The sequence below is a fragment of the Anabas testudineus genome, chromosome 7, assembly GCF_900324465.2.
Source record: "Anabas testudineus chromosome 7, fAnaTes1.2, whole genome shotgun sequence".
NCBI classification, from domain to species: domain Eukaryota; kingdom Metazoa; phylum Chordata; class Actinopteri; order Anabantiformes; family Anabantidae; genus Anabas; species Anabas testudineus.
The window spans coordinates 3,628,225-3,645,650 of record NC_046616.1 but is presented as its reverse complement, the minus strand read 5'-3'; the positions used below and the strand labels follow the sequence as shown (position 1 = coordinate 3,645,650).

The following is a 17,426-nucleotide window of genomic DNA, read 5'->3' as shown; positions in this document are numbered from 1 at the left end:
TAAACTTGTCACTGTGGTAAAATGGGTTTGTTTTCTTCTATTCCAACCAGAAAAACAGAAAAGAACATGTGACATGTTATCATCACTGATGTAGCTGAATATTCTAAATACAAGTCTAATAATAACTTACAAATAATGAGTATGTAAAATTCATGACATGACACGAAGGAAAACACTTACCTCTTCTGCCAAAAGTTTTAAATAAACTCCCAGTTAAAGGTTGGAATCTGACTCTTCAAAAAAGAAACAAGAAAAATTCCTCTAAACTTTGCTGAGCTATATCGCAGAGTTGAACAACCGCCACGATAACATGACAACATGAAAAAGTTCCTCTTTTTTTTTTTAAAGAATGCTGTCGGGGTGGTTTTGTTGCCACTTAAGCAGTCAGGAAGAGAAAAAACTCACAATGCTATCCTTTCAGGGGTGAGGAGAGAGAGCAGAACAAGGGGGATCACACAAACCAAAATATAGCCTGGGGGCTCAAAACAGCAGACCATACTGTACACTTATTGTGAAAAAACTGTTACCTCCGGTGATCTCCATGAGCATTGAGATTATCTTTTAGGGGTGTCAAGCTTTAAAACACTTTGGAATTTGCAGCAGAGTTAGTTTACAATGTCTCCAAGAGTTTTTACAAAAAGCAGGAAATAAAATAAAATGTAGTTAAGCAAACTGTTGTGCCCCAGGCAACTCCAGTAGTCTCATACACAGTTCCCCATTGTCCTTCCTTGTGACTCTACTGGTGTATCTCCTCTGAGCCTGTTCGTTTCACACTAATGTTTTCTTGGCAACTCTAAAAGCAAAGTGGCAAAAAAGTCACAAGACCCATTTGCGGCGAGATTAAAAGTCACTCAAAAAAATAATAATCCTTACAAACAGATAGATGTGAATGGAGTCAATATCCACCCATACAGCAACACATATTTGTTACCAGCCTGTACAGATACTACAATAGTACAGCAAGACGCCCAAACTCTCACCTGGATTTTGTCAGTTGAAGTCCGTTGGACGGTGAAGGAGGTGAGTACAGGCAGGTGGGGAGTTGCACTGATTTCCCTAAACAAACAGACACAGAAGAGCACCTGCAATTCAAATACATATGGGCATGTAAAACGAAGCTAAGTCATGTCTCTTAAAACTCCATTTGCCTGCATTTGAATAGGACACAAGCACCAATCCTCCATCTAAGCCACCGAGGTCCCTGAATCAAATAAACAATCTTTTAGAAAACTTTAATGTTTGGGGAAAACCTGAACTGCATGTCCTCTGAGCTTTTAGTTTGCTGTTGTTGATATGTAATAAACGGCACAGATGGGAAACTAACTTTTAGAACATTTACAGTAAATAGGAGCTTGTTCAACTGGTTTCATTTTGAACTGTGACCACAGCAGAAAATGTCTGCCCCCATGTGGAAAAAGGCTTAACATGCAGCATGTGGGTTAAAAAGGAGAAGTGTCACACACACAAATCAGGGGAAGTACTTGGACTGGTGTGTAGGTTTGTGGTTAGCACAGCTTGTAAATATGCAATTACTTTAGTGCATGGCAAAGTTTTTGATTCCCCCTTTGATTCACTCTAATTATCCTGATATACATCTATACTTTTTAATGTTTTTATGTATAATGGTATTTTTCATCTCTATTGGAATTGAAAATGAAATGCAAGAGCATTTACTACATGTAATTAACCCTCAATCTCCTGTTTCTCTAAAACTGACGAATGATAAATAAAAATAAAATAGTTTAATAGTGTTAATAAAGGCCCTACATCAAATCCTGCCTGACACATAGATCTAAAGGCCTTAGGGGTCAGACAAATAAAGACACTAAACAAGTACAAAGAGATGCAGAATATAATCACAGACACACATATTGACCATACAGTGAAATAAAACAACCACAACAACATGCGTGCATAGTTCAGTGTGTCGGGCCTTTTACACATCTGTGCCCAGGGGTCAATTGTGTCATCGTGTCATCACTAAAAGGTTGTATTTATGTTTAAAATACGCTCCAACCGATGTTCTGTTGATGGATTTTTATCTAAAGAATGTATTTAAAACAAAGTTTACAGTGGTTCTGGCAAAAAAAGCCTAACCAGGTCAGGTCACAAAATGTCATGGGTTACAGAATTTGATGTAACACCTCTGTTGCTCACAGGTTGAACCCATGACCTCCTGTTGAAGCAACACGTCTCTAGACATGTTTCCACCAAACATATTAGCACCGTGCAGGCATCAACATGATGACAGGAGTCTTTTTATCATTTCTGTAAAACGACTAGCTGTCCCCTACCAGCATGGACGTCCACATGTGTCCCTCATGTCTTTCTGTGTATCAGCAAGCATCCCTCGCCGTCACTGAGCGGCTCATCCTATTGGTCGCTTTCACTGCACCTGTTCGACGCATCCGCCAATCACGCGCTGCGGTCGTTACGCTCCAAGATGGCGGCTACTAACTGTCAGTTTCGCACATCATCGCAGTTGGAAGCCAAACATGACCGACTCCCCGCCGCTTAAACACATGAAGAGCCAGACCGAAAGGAGCCGAGCGGGGCTGAGGTGTCGCCAGTGAAACCCTCAAACAGGTTCCCCATGGTTGGTTCATGCGAGGAGCCGGTAGCGGTATCGGTCTGACGGGGGTTGTGTGATCCGAGAATGGCCACCGACAACAGGATCAATTTTTGGAGGAGAAACGCAAAGGTTCCCGGAAGGTGGGTTTGCCACTTTTAACGGAGCACGACTAGCTAAATGACCTCCATTTAGTGATTATTTACACTGAAACTCTTAAAATAATGTTAAATATTATCAGGTGTATTTACATAAACGTGTCACAGCGTGTTTTAGCTTGAACTCGACGTGTAACGTTAACTGTGGATAGCTTACAACTGTTGTTTTTAGCCGACTTTAGCTTGGTGCTCCTGTAAACACCTCAAGATTAGTAGTTGTTAACGGACTTTCATCCGTTCACTTTAGCACTTTTCAGACATTTCCAGCCTTTTGTTTGACTGAACGAGCTGACAGATGTGAGAGGGACCTCCATGTCTTTCTTCTCTGCGGTGTCTGAGTGGAGCTGTCACTGTCCGTGCGTCGCCCGCCATATGCTTTTGTCAGTCGGTGCTCAGAGACAGTGGCACCTAACAAAGATGACAGCGAATAAAACTGTCACTGATCCAGCTCAGATTTCCTATTTCGTTATATCTCATAGAGGGTTTTGTTAAATTAGTCATGAGGACAGAAGCTAAGTGAAATACATGCTCCTTTTTTGTGGCAGTTTTATTGATGAGCCAGCAGAGAAGCAGTGTCAGGTCACAGTTGGTTCACAGAGGCAATGATTACACATGTAGAGATTATATTAGTGTTGGAAGTAGAACTCCAATCCTTTAGTTAGGTTCAAGTATCCCATAGTCTCAAAATACTAGTATAGAAGTATAGGTCCTGCACATACAATCATGCATAAGCAAATGTCAGTGGAAAGTGAGTACATGTACTCATGTGTTGTACTTTTTGAGGTACATGTTGATTATTCTAGTCCACTATAATTTAAAGTGGAATGCTGTACTTTTTACTTCACTGCATTTATTAGATAGTTTTAGTTACTAGTTAATTGTGCTTTGCAAATGTATATTCCTAATGTACAATGTAATCAGTATAATAAATTATTTATTATTATGGCTTAACTACCTGGCAGTATATAAATTAGTTAAAATCAGCTCCACCTTTTAGCATCTGTAACAAGACCTGAATCAGCAGAAAATGTATGATGCATGTGTCAAACTCAGACTAGCACATTTATATTATTAACAGCAGTGTGTAAAATACATACATACAATAATTCCTATCACTGTCAGATTTAATGTACATTTTCAAACATGTACTTAACGCTTCAACTTGACTAAAGGACGTAAAGGTAACTCAAGTTATTCGTAAGACAAACAATGTATTAGAAGAATAAGAAAAGGTTATGCTGCATAAGTTTCTATTTAGTTTATGGGGCTGTTGAAATGTTTGGAAACTACTAAATTACTTCTCAAAAATGTATTGTATTTTTTATTTGCAGCTTATAAAGTGTACATGATTGCAATACCAAAATCATAATCTCAGAATTAACTAGTTGCTAAAATAAGTGTAGTGAAGTAAAAAGTGAAGTTAACATTTCCTAGAGTAGAAGTGTAAAGTAGCATGAAAGTTAAATTAACAAGTACAGTACAAGTAACTCAGAACTGTTTGACTTCAGCACCTTAGTGAATTCTGTGGCTTTCTATTACAGACTATGTGATGTGTTCTGAGGAAATTAAAATTGTTCCTGAAGTGGGGCCATTAATTTTAGTGATCTTCTGTATAACAATATAGTACATTTGAGTCACAGTGGCAGTTAACATTTGTTTCTACGAAACATAAATACATAGTCACAGAGTTTTGTAAGTAAGCTTACAGCTGTTATTAAGGTGTTTCCAAACTCCTTAACGTGTCCAAACATCTGGATTTAAAAAACAAAGTCACCTTCTGCAAAAGACAAATGCTTTTACCCCACCACACAGGTGGCACCTCTGTTTTTAATAGCATATTATCTTGTTTTTTTTTTTTTGGGGGGGGGGGTTGTACAACATAAGATTACAGCAGAACACATAGTATATTTATGTTTATTTTATCTCACATTCACATGCCATTTCTGGCTACAACTTGTGTTTGGGTTATCCCACAGATTCACAACAGATTACACATCTTTCATTGTTTAGCAAACAGAATATGTCTTCATCCAGAAGATTAGAAGCAGACTGTCTGATTTGATTTTAGAGCACAGCAAGGCAATTCTCTTTCTGATTAACATGTGTTTACCACCTTAACTTGAATGTCAAGGTAATGTATACAGTGTACAAACAGGCTAGTTTAGGCTAGTCCTAGCATGTAGAGCTTGCTCAATAGATATCATTCTTAAGTGTTTTGAGGGGCATTGAGCACACGTTTTCATAATCTTTTTTCTTTTATATGTACTCACAGACTTGTGCATGAAAACATTGATAAGACATTACCTATCTTTATTAGCCTATGACTGTGAAGGAGGAAGGGTGGAGCAGAAGGGGTGCAGTGTGCTTGGGAAATCTGAGGAGAGGGGATCTCTAAGGAGAGGGCGTTGTTGCCTTTGTCACACACTCTGATCGTTCTTAAACTGCGGTGGGTGGAACGCTGGAAACACAAATACAAACATATGTTTGAACAGGAAAGCAAGAAGCTAGTCTTGTTGCCTGTCCTTGAGCTGCTCCTGATAAAACAAGTCTGCAGCTGGTAAACAAGAGACTCTGTCACTGCCAGATAATCATCAGGCCCAGTTCTCAGCCACCAGGCTTACTGTCAGTTTATTCATGCAAATGACATGAATTAGTGTTGATGTCTACCAGCCTTAAGCACGAGAAGCAACAGTTTCACAAGATCTAAGCACTAATATTGCTTATGCCCTGTGATGTTCACACAAAAGCCACTCAGCTTCTTTGAATGAAGTGCTTATCATGAGAGAATTTTGGACAAACAGTGAAATTAGATTGAGTTTCGGAGCGGCATTGTGGTGAGGAAAAGGGTAATCATTAGAAAATTCCTTTGCCTCCAATCTGTAAATAGAATCCTTATCAAAGAGAGCGCTCTTCAGTGAAAGACCTCGGGCAACAGTTTTCAGTTTTTCAGAGATCTGACCAAAACCTGGCCTTTTTATGGCAGTTAAAAAAGAAAAAATATGACAAACTAATATCTGATTTGTTTTCTTAAAACAGACACAGACATGCATAATCATCTGAGTTTCCACTCATCCCTCAAATTTTTTAGGAAAGCCTAAAAGTTTTAACGTGGTGGTGGAGGAGGCTGCAGCCCTTTGCTGTCTACAAAGGAAAAAAGATAAGGAAAGGAGTATTGTTGGCTCTTGTTTGTCTGGGCCAGATTCCATCCTACGTCTCAACGTTTTGTCTGATTTCAGTCGGTGGAGAATTGGAAAGAAGCTGAGTATTAAGATTCTCACATCCGCTGAACATAATGCCGACCACAGGGTGGTGAAGAACACGGGGGATGTACAAGCTGTCCCTTAGTTCTGTTCAATACACACTAAAAACAACACAATTTAAATAAGACAGGGTTTGGGTTATTTAATAGGAGGGAGGAGCAGAGCTGTCATCTCATTAATAGAACATAGAACTCGAGGCTGTATTTGCTGGCTTTGTGTTTCCATTGTGTTTCAAGCTTCGTACAATTCTTCAAAAACATCAACAGAGTTAAATCCAAATTAAAACACATTTTCAATGATGTGCTACACGTCCTTTAGGTATGCTCTCACAGTCACATTATACCTATTCACGGTGTGGTAACCCGCAAAAAACATGTGTCATTTACTTATTTGTTGCGCATGTGGTCTGTCTTTTGTTGGCAAAACATGAAAGCAGAGGCTAAACTCTCTCATCAGCAAACCTCACACCAACAACAGAATAACAGTCCATTTCAAGCAGCCTTCAGTTGCCTGATGTATAGTGGTAGTGACAAAGTAAAAAGGTCTTGTTTTTTGCACATTTTTCTCAATTAAAATAAAGTGTAATGCAAAAAATGATGTTATATAGTATATCTACTGCACAGTATGTCTGTCCAAGTCCCTTGCCTGTAGTAGCATTGGACACAGTGTATGGCAGCTACATATTCAACCATGGTCCAAAGTGTCATTTCCAACTGTGGTTCTTTCTTGTCTGTGTGTTGGTGTGTAATAGGTCAACTAATTTTAAAGAGATTGAGCAATTTACTGCAACTAGGCAACAAGGGGAAATAAGTGAAGAAAGAGCAACACATTAAAAGGACAGGCCGTTCGTCTGCCAACTTTCCTCTAAACAATAAATGAGTCGATGTTCTCAAAGGTCAAACTTTGTCTACAGTGTTATAACTAGGTACGTTAAAGACTGGGGAAGCTGCATGTGTTTTTCTGCACAGCAGTGACCACATTTCACATCATCTTCTACAGTGTACAACCAGTTTATGGAGCACAGCATCCACCTCTCGATCCACGATTGCGTCGCACGTAAGTGCTCAGCACAGCCAGACTGTACTGTATGACATCATGTCATCCACGTGGATGCATCCCCTCCTCTTTTCAGTCTTGTTTTGCAGCTGATTGTTCCATGCTTTCAGTAAATGAACGTGTGAATTGCATGCACCAGTGTGACCCGACATTGACATTTACATAATGGAACTTCTTTGCAAGAATGTTTTCTTGTTTTGTTTTGTTTTTTGTTTTTTGTGTTTTGCCTTTTTTGTTGGATTTGCAGTTTTGTTTAATGATTTCTTTTCCTTTTGTGGTATCCTCTGATACTTGGTGTCTATAAAATAATATTGCTGCCATGAGTTCTATTCATTATATTATTTGTTTTTCTGTCTTTCTTTATAGTTTGTGCTCTGTTTGACCTATGTATCGTTCCCTCTGCAGGTATCCAAAAGACACAAAGCCCAAGTTCAACAATCCTAAATCTAAAAAGGCCTGTAGCTTCCATGAGTTTGCCCGCAGCACCAACGATGCTTGGGACATTGAGGATGAGGAGGATGAGGATTTCCTCGTGACCCCTGCCCCAACTTCATCCCTACCATCAGGCCTTCATCCTACATCCACACATAACCAGGTGGCTACATGATCACTTTTTCACAAAATTAAAAGTAGTTATTATTATTATTATGAGTCAGTCTGATGTTGATGCCTGGTTTGATCTCTCAGCAGCAGCATAATGAGGCTGGTGACACAGAAAGCAGGATGTCAGACAGACTGGCACCTTACAGGACAGAAGGTCAAAACCTCTATGATGTGCAGGAGGAAGAGACAAACTGTGAGCACATCAATGGCAAGGTTGTCAAGTCTAATAGTGAGGCCCACCTCAACTCTTCCTCAGGTATGTGGCTAATATGCTGCAGCCTTACAGTCTACTTTAAGAACTCCTGAGCAGCTTATCAGGTGATTAATAGTGAACCTAATTACAGACTTTGTTAGGGTGGACCTGAAACTACAGTACTGTCAGGACTATTGGGATTATATCAGGCCCTTGTCAGACCGGACCATGACATTTAACTGATTTTGTTGTTTTCAGATGAGTAATTGTGATCAAACCGAGTGAACAAATTGCATCACAATTTAATATAAGCATTTTCAAATCAGTCTGTCCAATATAGGACTGTGGTCTATATACTTAAGTAAATAGACCACATAGAGGACTTGGTTAATACAAAACTGAAACATGCATACTAAATCTAATTGCAATAGAAATGACATGCATTTTTCCCCATCTTTGTACAACTCACACACAAGTCATACATAATTAATGCTTCTTAATTCTTACAAGGCAACTCACATCTGAAACTTTGCAACGCTAAGTATTTATGAGACAGGATGTGGATAAAATTATCTCCAGATATAAGATTAAAAAAAACATAACACTGTCACATGAGTTGCAATCATGCAAGACATGATTACAGGAAAGTTTAAAGATTTAGCGGTGTAGCACCCACGCCCTCATGCAGCCCGACTGTCATACTTGGGCTGTTCTTCATGTAGAAAACTTAGTTAATAATATAGAAAAAGGGGAACTTTTGGAATAGATGCTAAATCTTAATTACAGTACTGATTTATTAAATTGAAGCTGAAGGTGATCTGTCTTTAAAAGGTAACTAATGAAGTGGGACAAAGATTGAAATTATGTTTAGTAGTGGTTTTGCAGTAGAATTAAATTATTTGTTGTTAAATTTAAATATGCACTTTGTGTAACCAGAGGTAAAATATGGAGATTAATTGTTGGCTGCAACAGTTCTCTTTATTGTTGCTTGTTGGTGGCTATAGGAAAAAACAAAGATTGCAATTAATAAATATAGTATAGTACAATTTATAAAACAGTGCATGGAATTAATTGAAAGTAACCTTTCTAATGTCATGGTCTAATTCATACAGATCATATATTGCTCATACAGATGAATAGATCTTACTCAATTTAGTTTTGAAATAGTGAAATCTGCACATAACCTAACTGCAGTTTTTTTCCACCTCTTTCATCGCATCTTATCTGGTGCCTCAACAAAAATAAATGTCCTACTGGGAGAATTCATGAAACATTTTAGCTTAGGTTGATATAGTATAGTATTTTTCATTTGCAGGAACTTTGAAGGTTATTTTAATATTCAGGTTTTTGTTTTTAGGTTTTATTACTTTACTGTCAGATTTTCTTATTTTTCTTTTGTGGCCTTTCACAGTTCGCTCCACACTACAGAAGCAGCAGTCTCTCCCAGTTCGTCCCATCATCCCTCTTGTTGCTCGCATCTCAGACCAGAACGCGTCGGGGGCACCACCCATGACAGTGCGGGAGAAGAGCCGGCTGGACAAATTCAAGCAGCTGCTAGCTAGTCCCAACACTGACCTAGGTACAGTACATGAACAAATAACACAGCTGCATGCTTTTCATAGTGCATGGAGACATCAGTTACAGGCTTCATCCTGGCTTACAGCTAGTTGAATGTGCCGTCTGTCTCTGTGTGTTGTTGTGTTTCCTAGTGAGTGTTAATTTCCATCATGTGTAGATAAGTTTTATCTTGCTCTGTGCTCTTACAGAAGAACTGCGGAAGCACAGCTGGTCAGGCATACCAAGAGAAGTCCGGCCAATCACATGGAGACTTCTCTCTGTAAGTCTCGTGATCTTAAGTTTTGCATTATCACATGTTCTCTGGTGTTGGCCCACAGCATTTAGGTTGTTAGTTTCAATATAGCCATTTGTATTACACTTAAAAATGACTAAATAATGTCAGAAGCAGGCAACCTTATCTTCTCTTCTCTCTTATCTCAAACAGCCAGACTGTTCTGTTCCTCTGAAACTATTAGCACAATCAAAAATGTTTCTTTTCACCGACACTTTCTCTTCTTCATATTCTCTCCACTCCCTGGTTTCTGACAGGGTTACCTCCCAGCCAACAAGGAGCGCAGAGAGCTGGTGCTAAAAAGAAAGCGGGAAGAATACTTTGGTTTTATAGAGCAGTATTACCACTCCAGAACAGACGAGCATTACAAAGACACATACAGACAGGTAATACTGCAATTAATAAAGATAGACTTTTAAACTGCTACTACTACTCTGTCAAAAGTATATGCAAACACCATGTTTAGATCTTAAAAGAAACATACAAACATGTTTCCACTTTTATTGTCCTGATTAACATCCCATTGATCTTTGTTCCTGTTAGATTCACATCGACATTCCAAGAACCAACCCTCTCATTCCCTTGTTCCAGCAGCCTGTAGTACAAGAGGTACAATTTAAAGACAATAAAAACACATATTTTTTGGGTGTGTATGTGCATGTGTCACGCCAAAGGAGAAAGGCATTTGCTCATGGTGTCATCTTTAAACCAGCAATAACTTGTTGTTTGTTTTGGTTCATTTGTCATTTTAAAGTGAAGCAGGAGCCTGTGTCATGCAGTGAGATATGTGTGTTAGCCAGGTACCCTTGGGCTTAGCTGAGATTTTCCATTATCACAAACCTGTCTTTCTTTTAACCATGGTAATTTATGCTGCTCCCAGCAGGTGATTGGCCCTCTGCTGACACATTACCTCTTCTGGATCCTGACTTAGAGCAAAAGTATTTAATTTAGATAAAGAGCAAAAGAGCTCTTCCATTAGAATCACTTAGCTTGCACTGTTAATTTTGCAAGTAAAATTATTTCTTTGTGCACAACCATGATCCAAACTGGGTGTCTGAGATGAGACGAGGCAAGGAGAGGATCCCAGAGGATTTTCAGAATTAGTCTCCAAATGTGTGCCTTCATCTGCACTGAGATATGACATCATCATACCTCTGCTTTAAATGACATACTGACTAAGCCTTGATGTGACCACTACCTTAGAAAATTCAGAAAGCTGTGATTAAATTGCTGTTCTACTGTAACAGAGCATTTGCCAATCATTGAGGAAGATGCTGCATCAAATACAACATTGCAGAGGGACTTCCCTGTAAAAAAAGGAACTTCATTAAGCATGACATGTTCCTCAAATGTGGTGATTTTCTGTGACTTGTCAAAAGATTTGTGTCCAGATTTAGCAGAAGCCTGTGACATTATCATTATCAGTAGTAGTATTAGTACAATTGCTGTGGCACATTTTTCACAGTTTCTGTTTCAAATTGTTGTTCTCAAAATCTCAAAAAGTTAGATTTTGACTTTTAAAGTTCACACTACATTTACATTCATTCAACAGACTGAGTAATCTGATCACTACACATTGTTCCACTGATTTTTGTAGCTCAGCTTCACTTGGGAAATAGAAACAGTCACAAAGTATAAGCGCATTTCTGGAGTTACAGAAAATGACCTTCATAACATAAACAGGGTTATTTCAAATTAGACTTCACGTTTATAACAGAAAACCTACCAGGGACTACCTGAAAGCATAAATGTAAGCCTTTACCAGGCAAGATGTCGTTAGTTGCATTGTGGGAAATGTAGAATCTAGTGTTTTTGGATCTTGTAATAACACAAAGTCTGTCTCTTTGCATCAAAAGATTTGTTTTACATGTTCTAAAATGGATCCAAAGCAGCTGTAAAATACTGTTACTCAAAGCAACAATAGCTTCATTTATAGCTTTTATAGTTTGTAATACCATAATATATTTTGTGTGTGCAGTAATCAGACATTTTCCTCGTCCTTCTTTCCTCAGGTGTTTGAGCGTATCCTCTTTATCTGGGCCATCCGTCACCCAGCCAGTGGTTACGTCCAGGGAATCAACGATCTTGTCACACCTTTCTTTGTCGTCTTCCTGTCTGAGTTTGTCAGTAAGTTACTAAATAATAATAGTAACAAATCCCTGCACATAATTTGGTCTAGTGCTTATTCATGTTATTCTCTGTATGAGTGAGGCCATTTCTGATTCATTGAGTGGTTTCTGTTGTTCCAGCTGAGGATGTGGAGAACTTTGAGGTTGCAGCTCTGCCTCTGGACACCCAGAGAAACATTGAAGCTGACAGTTTCTGGTGCATGAGCAAGCTGCTGGATGGAATACAGGTTTGCTTCTACACACACATCAAAATAATAAACAGAAGAAAATAAAATGTTCCAGGTTGTTGACATTGATTTCATTTCAGGACAACTACACCTTTGCTCAGCCTGGAATCCAGAACAAAGTGAAAGCTTTAGAGGAGTTGGTCAGCAGGATAGATGGTTAGTAGCTCCTGTCAGTGTTTCCTGTGTCATATCAGATTTTAAGAATCAATATGTGAACTGCGCACTCCTCTTTGTTTTAGTCTTGTTTCTTACTGCCAACTTACTACTACTTACTGCCGATAACTAAATGTAAATGTACTACGGGTTCAATGTGCTGAAAGTGATACAGGGATGTGTTGCTCACTTGAAAAAGGTTTTAACCTCTGTGTGTCTTGTTTTTTCTGTCCCCAGAGGACATTCACAATCATTTCAAGAAGTATGAGGTGGAGTACCTGCAGTTTGCTTTTCGGTGGATGAACAATCTGTTGATGAGAGAGCTGCCACTTCGTTGCACAATACGTCTGTGGGACACCTACCAGGTACAGCATCATCAAACCTTTACAATAGAAATTAATCCAGTAGAACGGAAGCATGAACTACAGCCTAAAAAAACTACTATAACACTCACACTGCAGCAAATATGCTTCATTTTTGTGGCTGCAATATTGTTCCGTTTTCCGCAGGCTGAAGCAGAAGGTTTCTCCCACTTCCACCTGTATGTCTGTGCTGCTTTCCTCATTGAGTGGCGCAAAGAAATCCTTTCCATGATTGACTTTCAGGTACTAATATCTTTGTAGTCACCCATGCAGTGCTGAGAAAGTATCCACTAAATATTGATTTTAGTACTAACAGGTTGTAGCAAGACACAAAAGTATTGTAAGGTTCATAGAAATAAAAAAATGCTGTAAGAATTTAAGATAACTCTAAATACATAATCATGTAGTCACTATTGTGTTATTTAAAGGTACTGTTATACTGTTAACACACTTCATATCATTTAAATAGTTTGAAATCCATCTTTACAATTAGGTCCATTGGTATTTGAGTAACACAACTTTTATGATTTTGGCTCCACAGTGGACTAATAATAGAACAGTGAAGGTGTGCTTAATGTGACTGTCAGTTTTAATTTTTAATTTATTTATTTCAATTGATGGCTTATAAATACTTTAAAAAAAAACAATCATAATGATAAATTACATTGTCAGTTTTAATACTTGGTTGACATTCCTTTGGGGTCAGTGACTGCCTAAAGGATGGAACCCGTGAACATCACGAGATGCTGCTGTTTCTTCTCTGCTGATGCTCTCCCGTGCCTTTACCGTAGCTGTCTTCACTTGTGGCTTGTTTTGGGGTGTTTAGCCAGTCTTGTTTTGGAATGTGAAAGTTTAACTGGATTCAGGTTAGATGATTGACTTGACCAGTGCAGAACATTAAACTGTTCTGCCTTTAAAAACTCTTGGGTTCAGGTCATTGTCTCAAGTTCTTCAGAATTCAACCTGCTGCTTTTGTCAAGTGATACAAGAGAACCAGTTCTTCTGGCCATAACACTACCTCCACCACGCTTCACAGATCATGAGCAGTTCCTTCTCTTTATGTATGTAAAATATCCCCTTGTGTGCACAGAAGTGAGGCACATAGATAAGTCTCGAGTAACAGGCTGTAGCAGCTGTTATGTTACATTGTAAAACTGGTCCGATGTCCAGCACCACGTATCAAGCACATTTCCACTGGTAGATCAGTCGTTATAGCTCTTGCTTGTTGTGGGAGAAATTAGGAGATTAAATTTCAGTTTTTGAAAATGCTATACCCAGTCTATCATTAACTGATGCCTTGTTAAGAAAAATGCTGATGTTTTGATATTATTTTCTGCTGCCTTTTAGGGCCTTCTCATGCTACTGCAGAACCTTCCGACAATCCACTGGGGTAACGAGGAAGTGGGTCTCCTCCTGGCTGAAGCTTATAGACTGAAGTACATGTTCGCAGATGCACCCAGCCACTACAAGAGATAGGCCTCCACATCATACCAAACACAGTACTTTTAAACGTACAATCAGATGGAATATTTGAGATACTCCAGACATAAAGTGCTGTGTCTAAGTTAACCAGGAAAGAGACTGAGTCAGGTGCAGCTTCAGGAGACCTGCAGGTTGTATCTCAGAGCCACTAATCTGATCGTGTGAAAACAAAGTCTCCTGGACATTACACTGGATTTGGGTTCATGGTGCAGCCATAGAGCTCAGTGAATAAGAGACTCAGCAGTCAACGTGCTGCACAGTGGACTGTTACAGTATAAAAAACCAATTCCATGCAATCTTGGTTTACTTATACTGTTTTTGTTCATGCAACATTTATTGTCTCTAGTGTGAAATGTACACTCAGCTGAAGATGCTGTGATATAAAGGGATGATGAATGTTTGTGAGATCATCCTTTTAGTGAGAGTTGGTATCTACAGATTATATTTTTTGCAGATTTGTTTTAGTAGTTGTTTTACAAGGGAAAATATTACTAAGCTTAAATCAGGCAACTAGAAATAATTTATACCTTTTACTTATTTAGTCTGACACTGTCAAGCTGTTTGAAAGAAGATGGACTTTGGGTTTCCCCTCATGTTTTCAGATAACAAAGCTCATTTGTAAGTAAACATACAAACTATATTTCAGAAAAGCTGGGATTTTTAATAAATTAAATAAAAACTATAATCTCTGAAATCTTTGACTGTTGACAGATGTACAAAGATTTTCACTGACCAACTTAATTGCAGCAAAACTTAATTGAAGCTAAAGTTTTATGCCTTTAATAAATTACAAGTTTTGAGTTTTCATAGGATTTAGAAGAAGTCCCAGCTTTTCTGGAAACAGAGTTTGCACTTTACAATCAACTTATAGAAGTCCATCTTCCAGTCTGATCTCAATCAATCAGTTGGAATTAATCACAATGCTGAATATTTGGATTGTATTTAGGTAGAAGACCTAAGAGTAGCAAATAGTACATACAGTATTTTATATAATATGTGTGGACAAACCCATTTGGTAATCATTTGCTTTCCTGGACTTTGACAATTAGCTGCTCAAGAGGATTGTGAATCATTATGAGGCTCTTGGTTGTAGCTATGGGAACACAAATAAACCTGAATAGGTCAGGAAAAGTAGACACTTTCTGGTTAATGTAGCTTTGAACGTCCTTGTTCATATGTTGGTTCTTAGAACTTAAGATGAATCTGAACTTTTGTAAATTTTAAAAAGTTGAAATACAGGTTTAGTCAGAGATTGTGTGGCACATATAACACTGTTCAAACGAGCACATGCTTGACGGTACTGAAGGAGTCATACATCCTACTTGAGACAGTCCTGTGGACACAGTGCAGCTCAGCTATATGACGATGCCTTTTTAAAGTGTAACATGGATTAATGCTTAGTTGTCATTAATGCTTGTGTTTTATATTTGCTTCAAGTTCAGGTTGAGTTGTCTTTGTTATCAATGACATGATCCAGGAAATGTTTTTTGTTTTGTTTTGTTTTTTTGTAGGGGAGGGTTCTTATGTATGAATGTGTTTTAGTACTCATCTACCTTCATTACCAGTGATAATTACGACACCACATCTGTTTGAAAGACATGACAATCACTTGCCTCTGGTACGTTTCCCTACTGTTATTTATAAATGTAATGATTTTACTCATTTTCTTCACGTGATGTTGAAACACTCTGAAGCAAAAACCTTGATAGGCAAAGTTACTTGATAGCATTACATACAGGGAAGTGCTACTGAAGACACTGCAGCACTTAAATGGAGTTAATTATTTTTATTTTTGGACGAATTCAGCACTGTGTCACCCAATTGTGATTAATTCAGTGTGATTTTGTGTGATATTAAGGCAGCCTTGTTTAACTTACCTGAAACATTCTGAATGTTTTCAGAGTGTTAAATTATGCCTTTAGCCTTAAAGTTGGTTTTCTTCATTCAGGTGCACCAACTGATTGTGTCCCTGCCATGATGGCGTCTGTCACTCCATGCTGTTTTTATGTAAAGGTCACGTATCTTTAAAAGGATGATGTTAATAACTAAAGGCTGACAAAATGAAAACTTGATTTGGTTCAAATGGGCAGGTGTTGTTTCAACAGTAATATGCCAAATCTTTACTGGGCCAATCCAGTCTGTTTCAGCGTGCTTCAGTAGTCAATGCTGGCTTCAGCCTTACACAAAGAACTGTTAAATTATTACAGTACTTGCTGTATATCCAATATTTCACTTTTTGTTTATATTAAACTATTGTCATTCTTCACTGTCACATTTATATGCATGTAAGTATAAACAATGTGAATATTTATCTGTTTCCTTAAGGTAATTTTAGATACATTACAGGCTGATGCTGAACCCCAGGGATAAGAGAAGACTAATAGACCATATGTTCATCATGGAGATTAATCCGTTTCTGAATGGTTCTAAATTACATTGGTATTAGTAAGTCTATGCATCATATGTTCAGGTTTGCTTAATTACATAGTAGATATAATGGATGTGGTGAGAATGCAAAATTTTTCTTTTACATGAGCAACTTTACACACTCAAATCTCACTAATCAGGCACAGAGGTGGCACAAAGTACAAAAAGTCAGTACTCAAGACCTACTTATTTGTCTAAGAAGTACTTCACTACAATTTCACAATCTGTATTTGAGTTGATGTTTTAAGTTTGGTGATGACACATAGAACATGATGTCATCGGGATCCAAAAAGCTGTTCCAGCCTTTTATTTTCAGCAGGCACACGTGAAGGGTGAGCAGGAGACTTGATAGATGGAGGATATTGTACCAAACATATACAAAGGATATTCCATTAATATGGAACAGAATTCAACAATATAAAATATAGTACATTGATAAGGTAGATAAAGTGGCAGTCGTCACTAACATCATTAATACATCCACAGTCTGGGTTTTTGTTTATCTTGTGCTTCACTAACACCATATAGTACAAAACATTAAACATGAAATCCTGCCATGCCATTAATATACACCATTTATACATTTATATACCAAATAAAATCTATATTTTAACCTACACTGTCAAAAAAAAAGTCACACACTCTAATATTTCGTCGGACCACCTTTAGCTTTAATTACAGCACGCATTCCCCGTGGCATCGTTTCCATAAGCTTCTGCAATGTCTCAACATTTATTCCAGAGTTTCATAAAATCATTTCATGTATTGATGATGAGAGAGTTGAACCACTGAACAAAGTCTTCTCCAGCACATGCCAAAGATTCTCAGTGGGGTTAAGGTTTGGACTCCATGTGTGAAAATGATGTGTCATGCTTCCTGAACCACTCTTTCACAGATTGATGATCCGATGTTTTCTTTGATTCATTCCAATAATTTGACTCTTCTGAAACAGATTAAC

General features: G+C 38.1%; 2 protein-coding genes across 9 annotated transcripts in view; one reads left to right on the top strand and one right to left on the bottom strand.

The window, feature by feature from the left end:
* myt1b (myelin transcription factor 1b) overlaps positions 1–1,294 on the bottom strand; it is an 87,533-nt gene extending 86,239 nt beyond the window's left edge. For 6 of the 7 annotated variants that reach the window (XM_026367791.1, XM_026367795.1, XM_026367794.1 and 3 more), the window contains exon 1: positions 981–1,294. In XM_026367791.1, the coding sequence (XP_026223576.1) occupies positions 981–1,099 (119 nt within the window). In that variant the 5' untranslated portion in view covers positions 1,100–1,294. The other variant, XM_026367796.1, reaches the window with a different exon arrangement.
* Positions 1,295–2,420: 1,126 nt separating this feature from the next.
* On the top strand, positions 2,421–16,307 carry tbc1d22b (TBC1 domain family, member 22B). Of its 2 annotated transcripts, none has more exons than XM_026368406.1 (13): positions 2,421–2,712; positions 7,449–7,638; positions 7,734–7,902; positions 9,251–9,418; positions 9,606–9,676; positions 9,946–10,074; positions 10,232–10,297; positions 11,701–11,815; positions 11,938–12,044; positions 12,125–12,200; positions 12,435–12,562; positions 12,707–12,802; positions 13,907–16,307. In XM_026368406.1, exons 1-13 carry the CDS (start codon positions 2,657–2,659, stop codon positions 14,033–14,035), a joined length of 1,500 nt encoding a protein of 499 aa, XP_026224191.1. In that variant the 5' UTR covers positions 2,421–2,656; the 3' UTR covers positions 14,036–16,307. The 2 variants fall into 2 exon arrangements, with proteins under 2 accessions (XP_026224191.1, XP_026224190.1); XM_026368405.1 differs by having other exon boundaries at positions 7,731–7,902.
* Positions 16,308–17,426: the final 1,119 nt, after the last annotated feature.

Bases quoted from the DNA above. Each gene is read 5' to 3' on its own strand.
- tbc1d22b (XM_026368405.1), top strand. From the start codon at position 2,657: ATGGCCACCGACAACAGGATCAATTTTTGGAGGAGAAACGCAAAGGTT. The intron at 7,639-7,730 runs GTGGCTACATGA...TTGATCTCTCAG, and splicing joins CTACATCCACACATAACCAG to CAGCAGCATAATGAGGCTGG. The intron at 11,816-11,937 runs GTAAGTTACTAA...CTGTTGTTCCAG, and splicing joins CTTCCTGTCTGAGTTTGTCA to CTGAGGATGTGGAGAACTTT.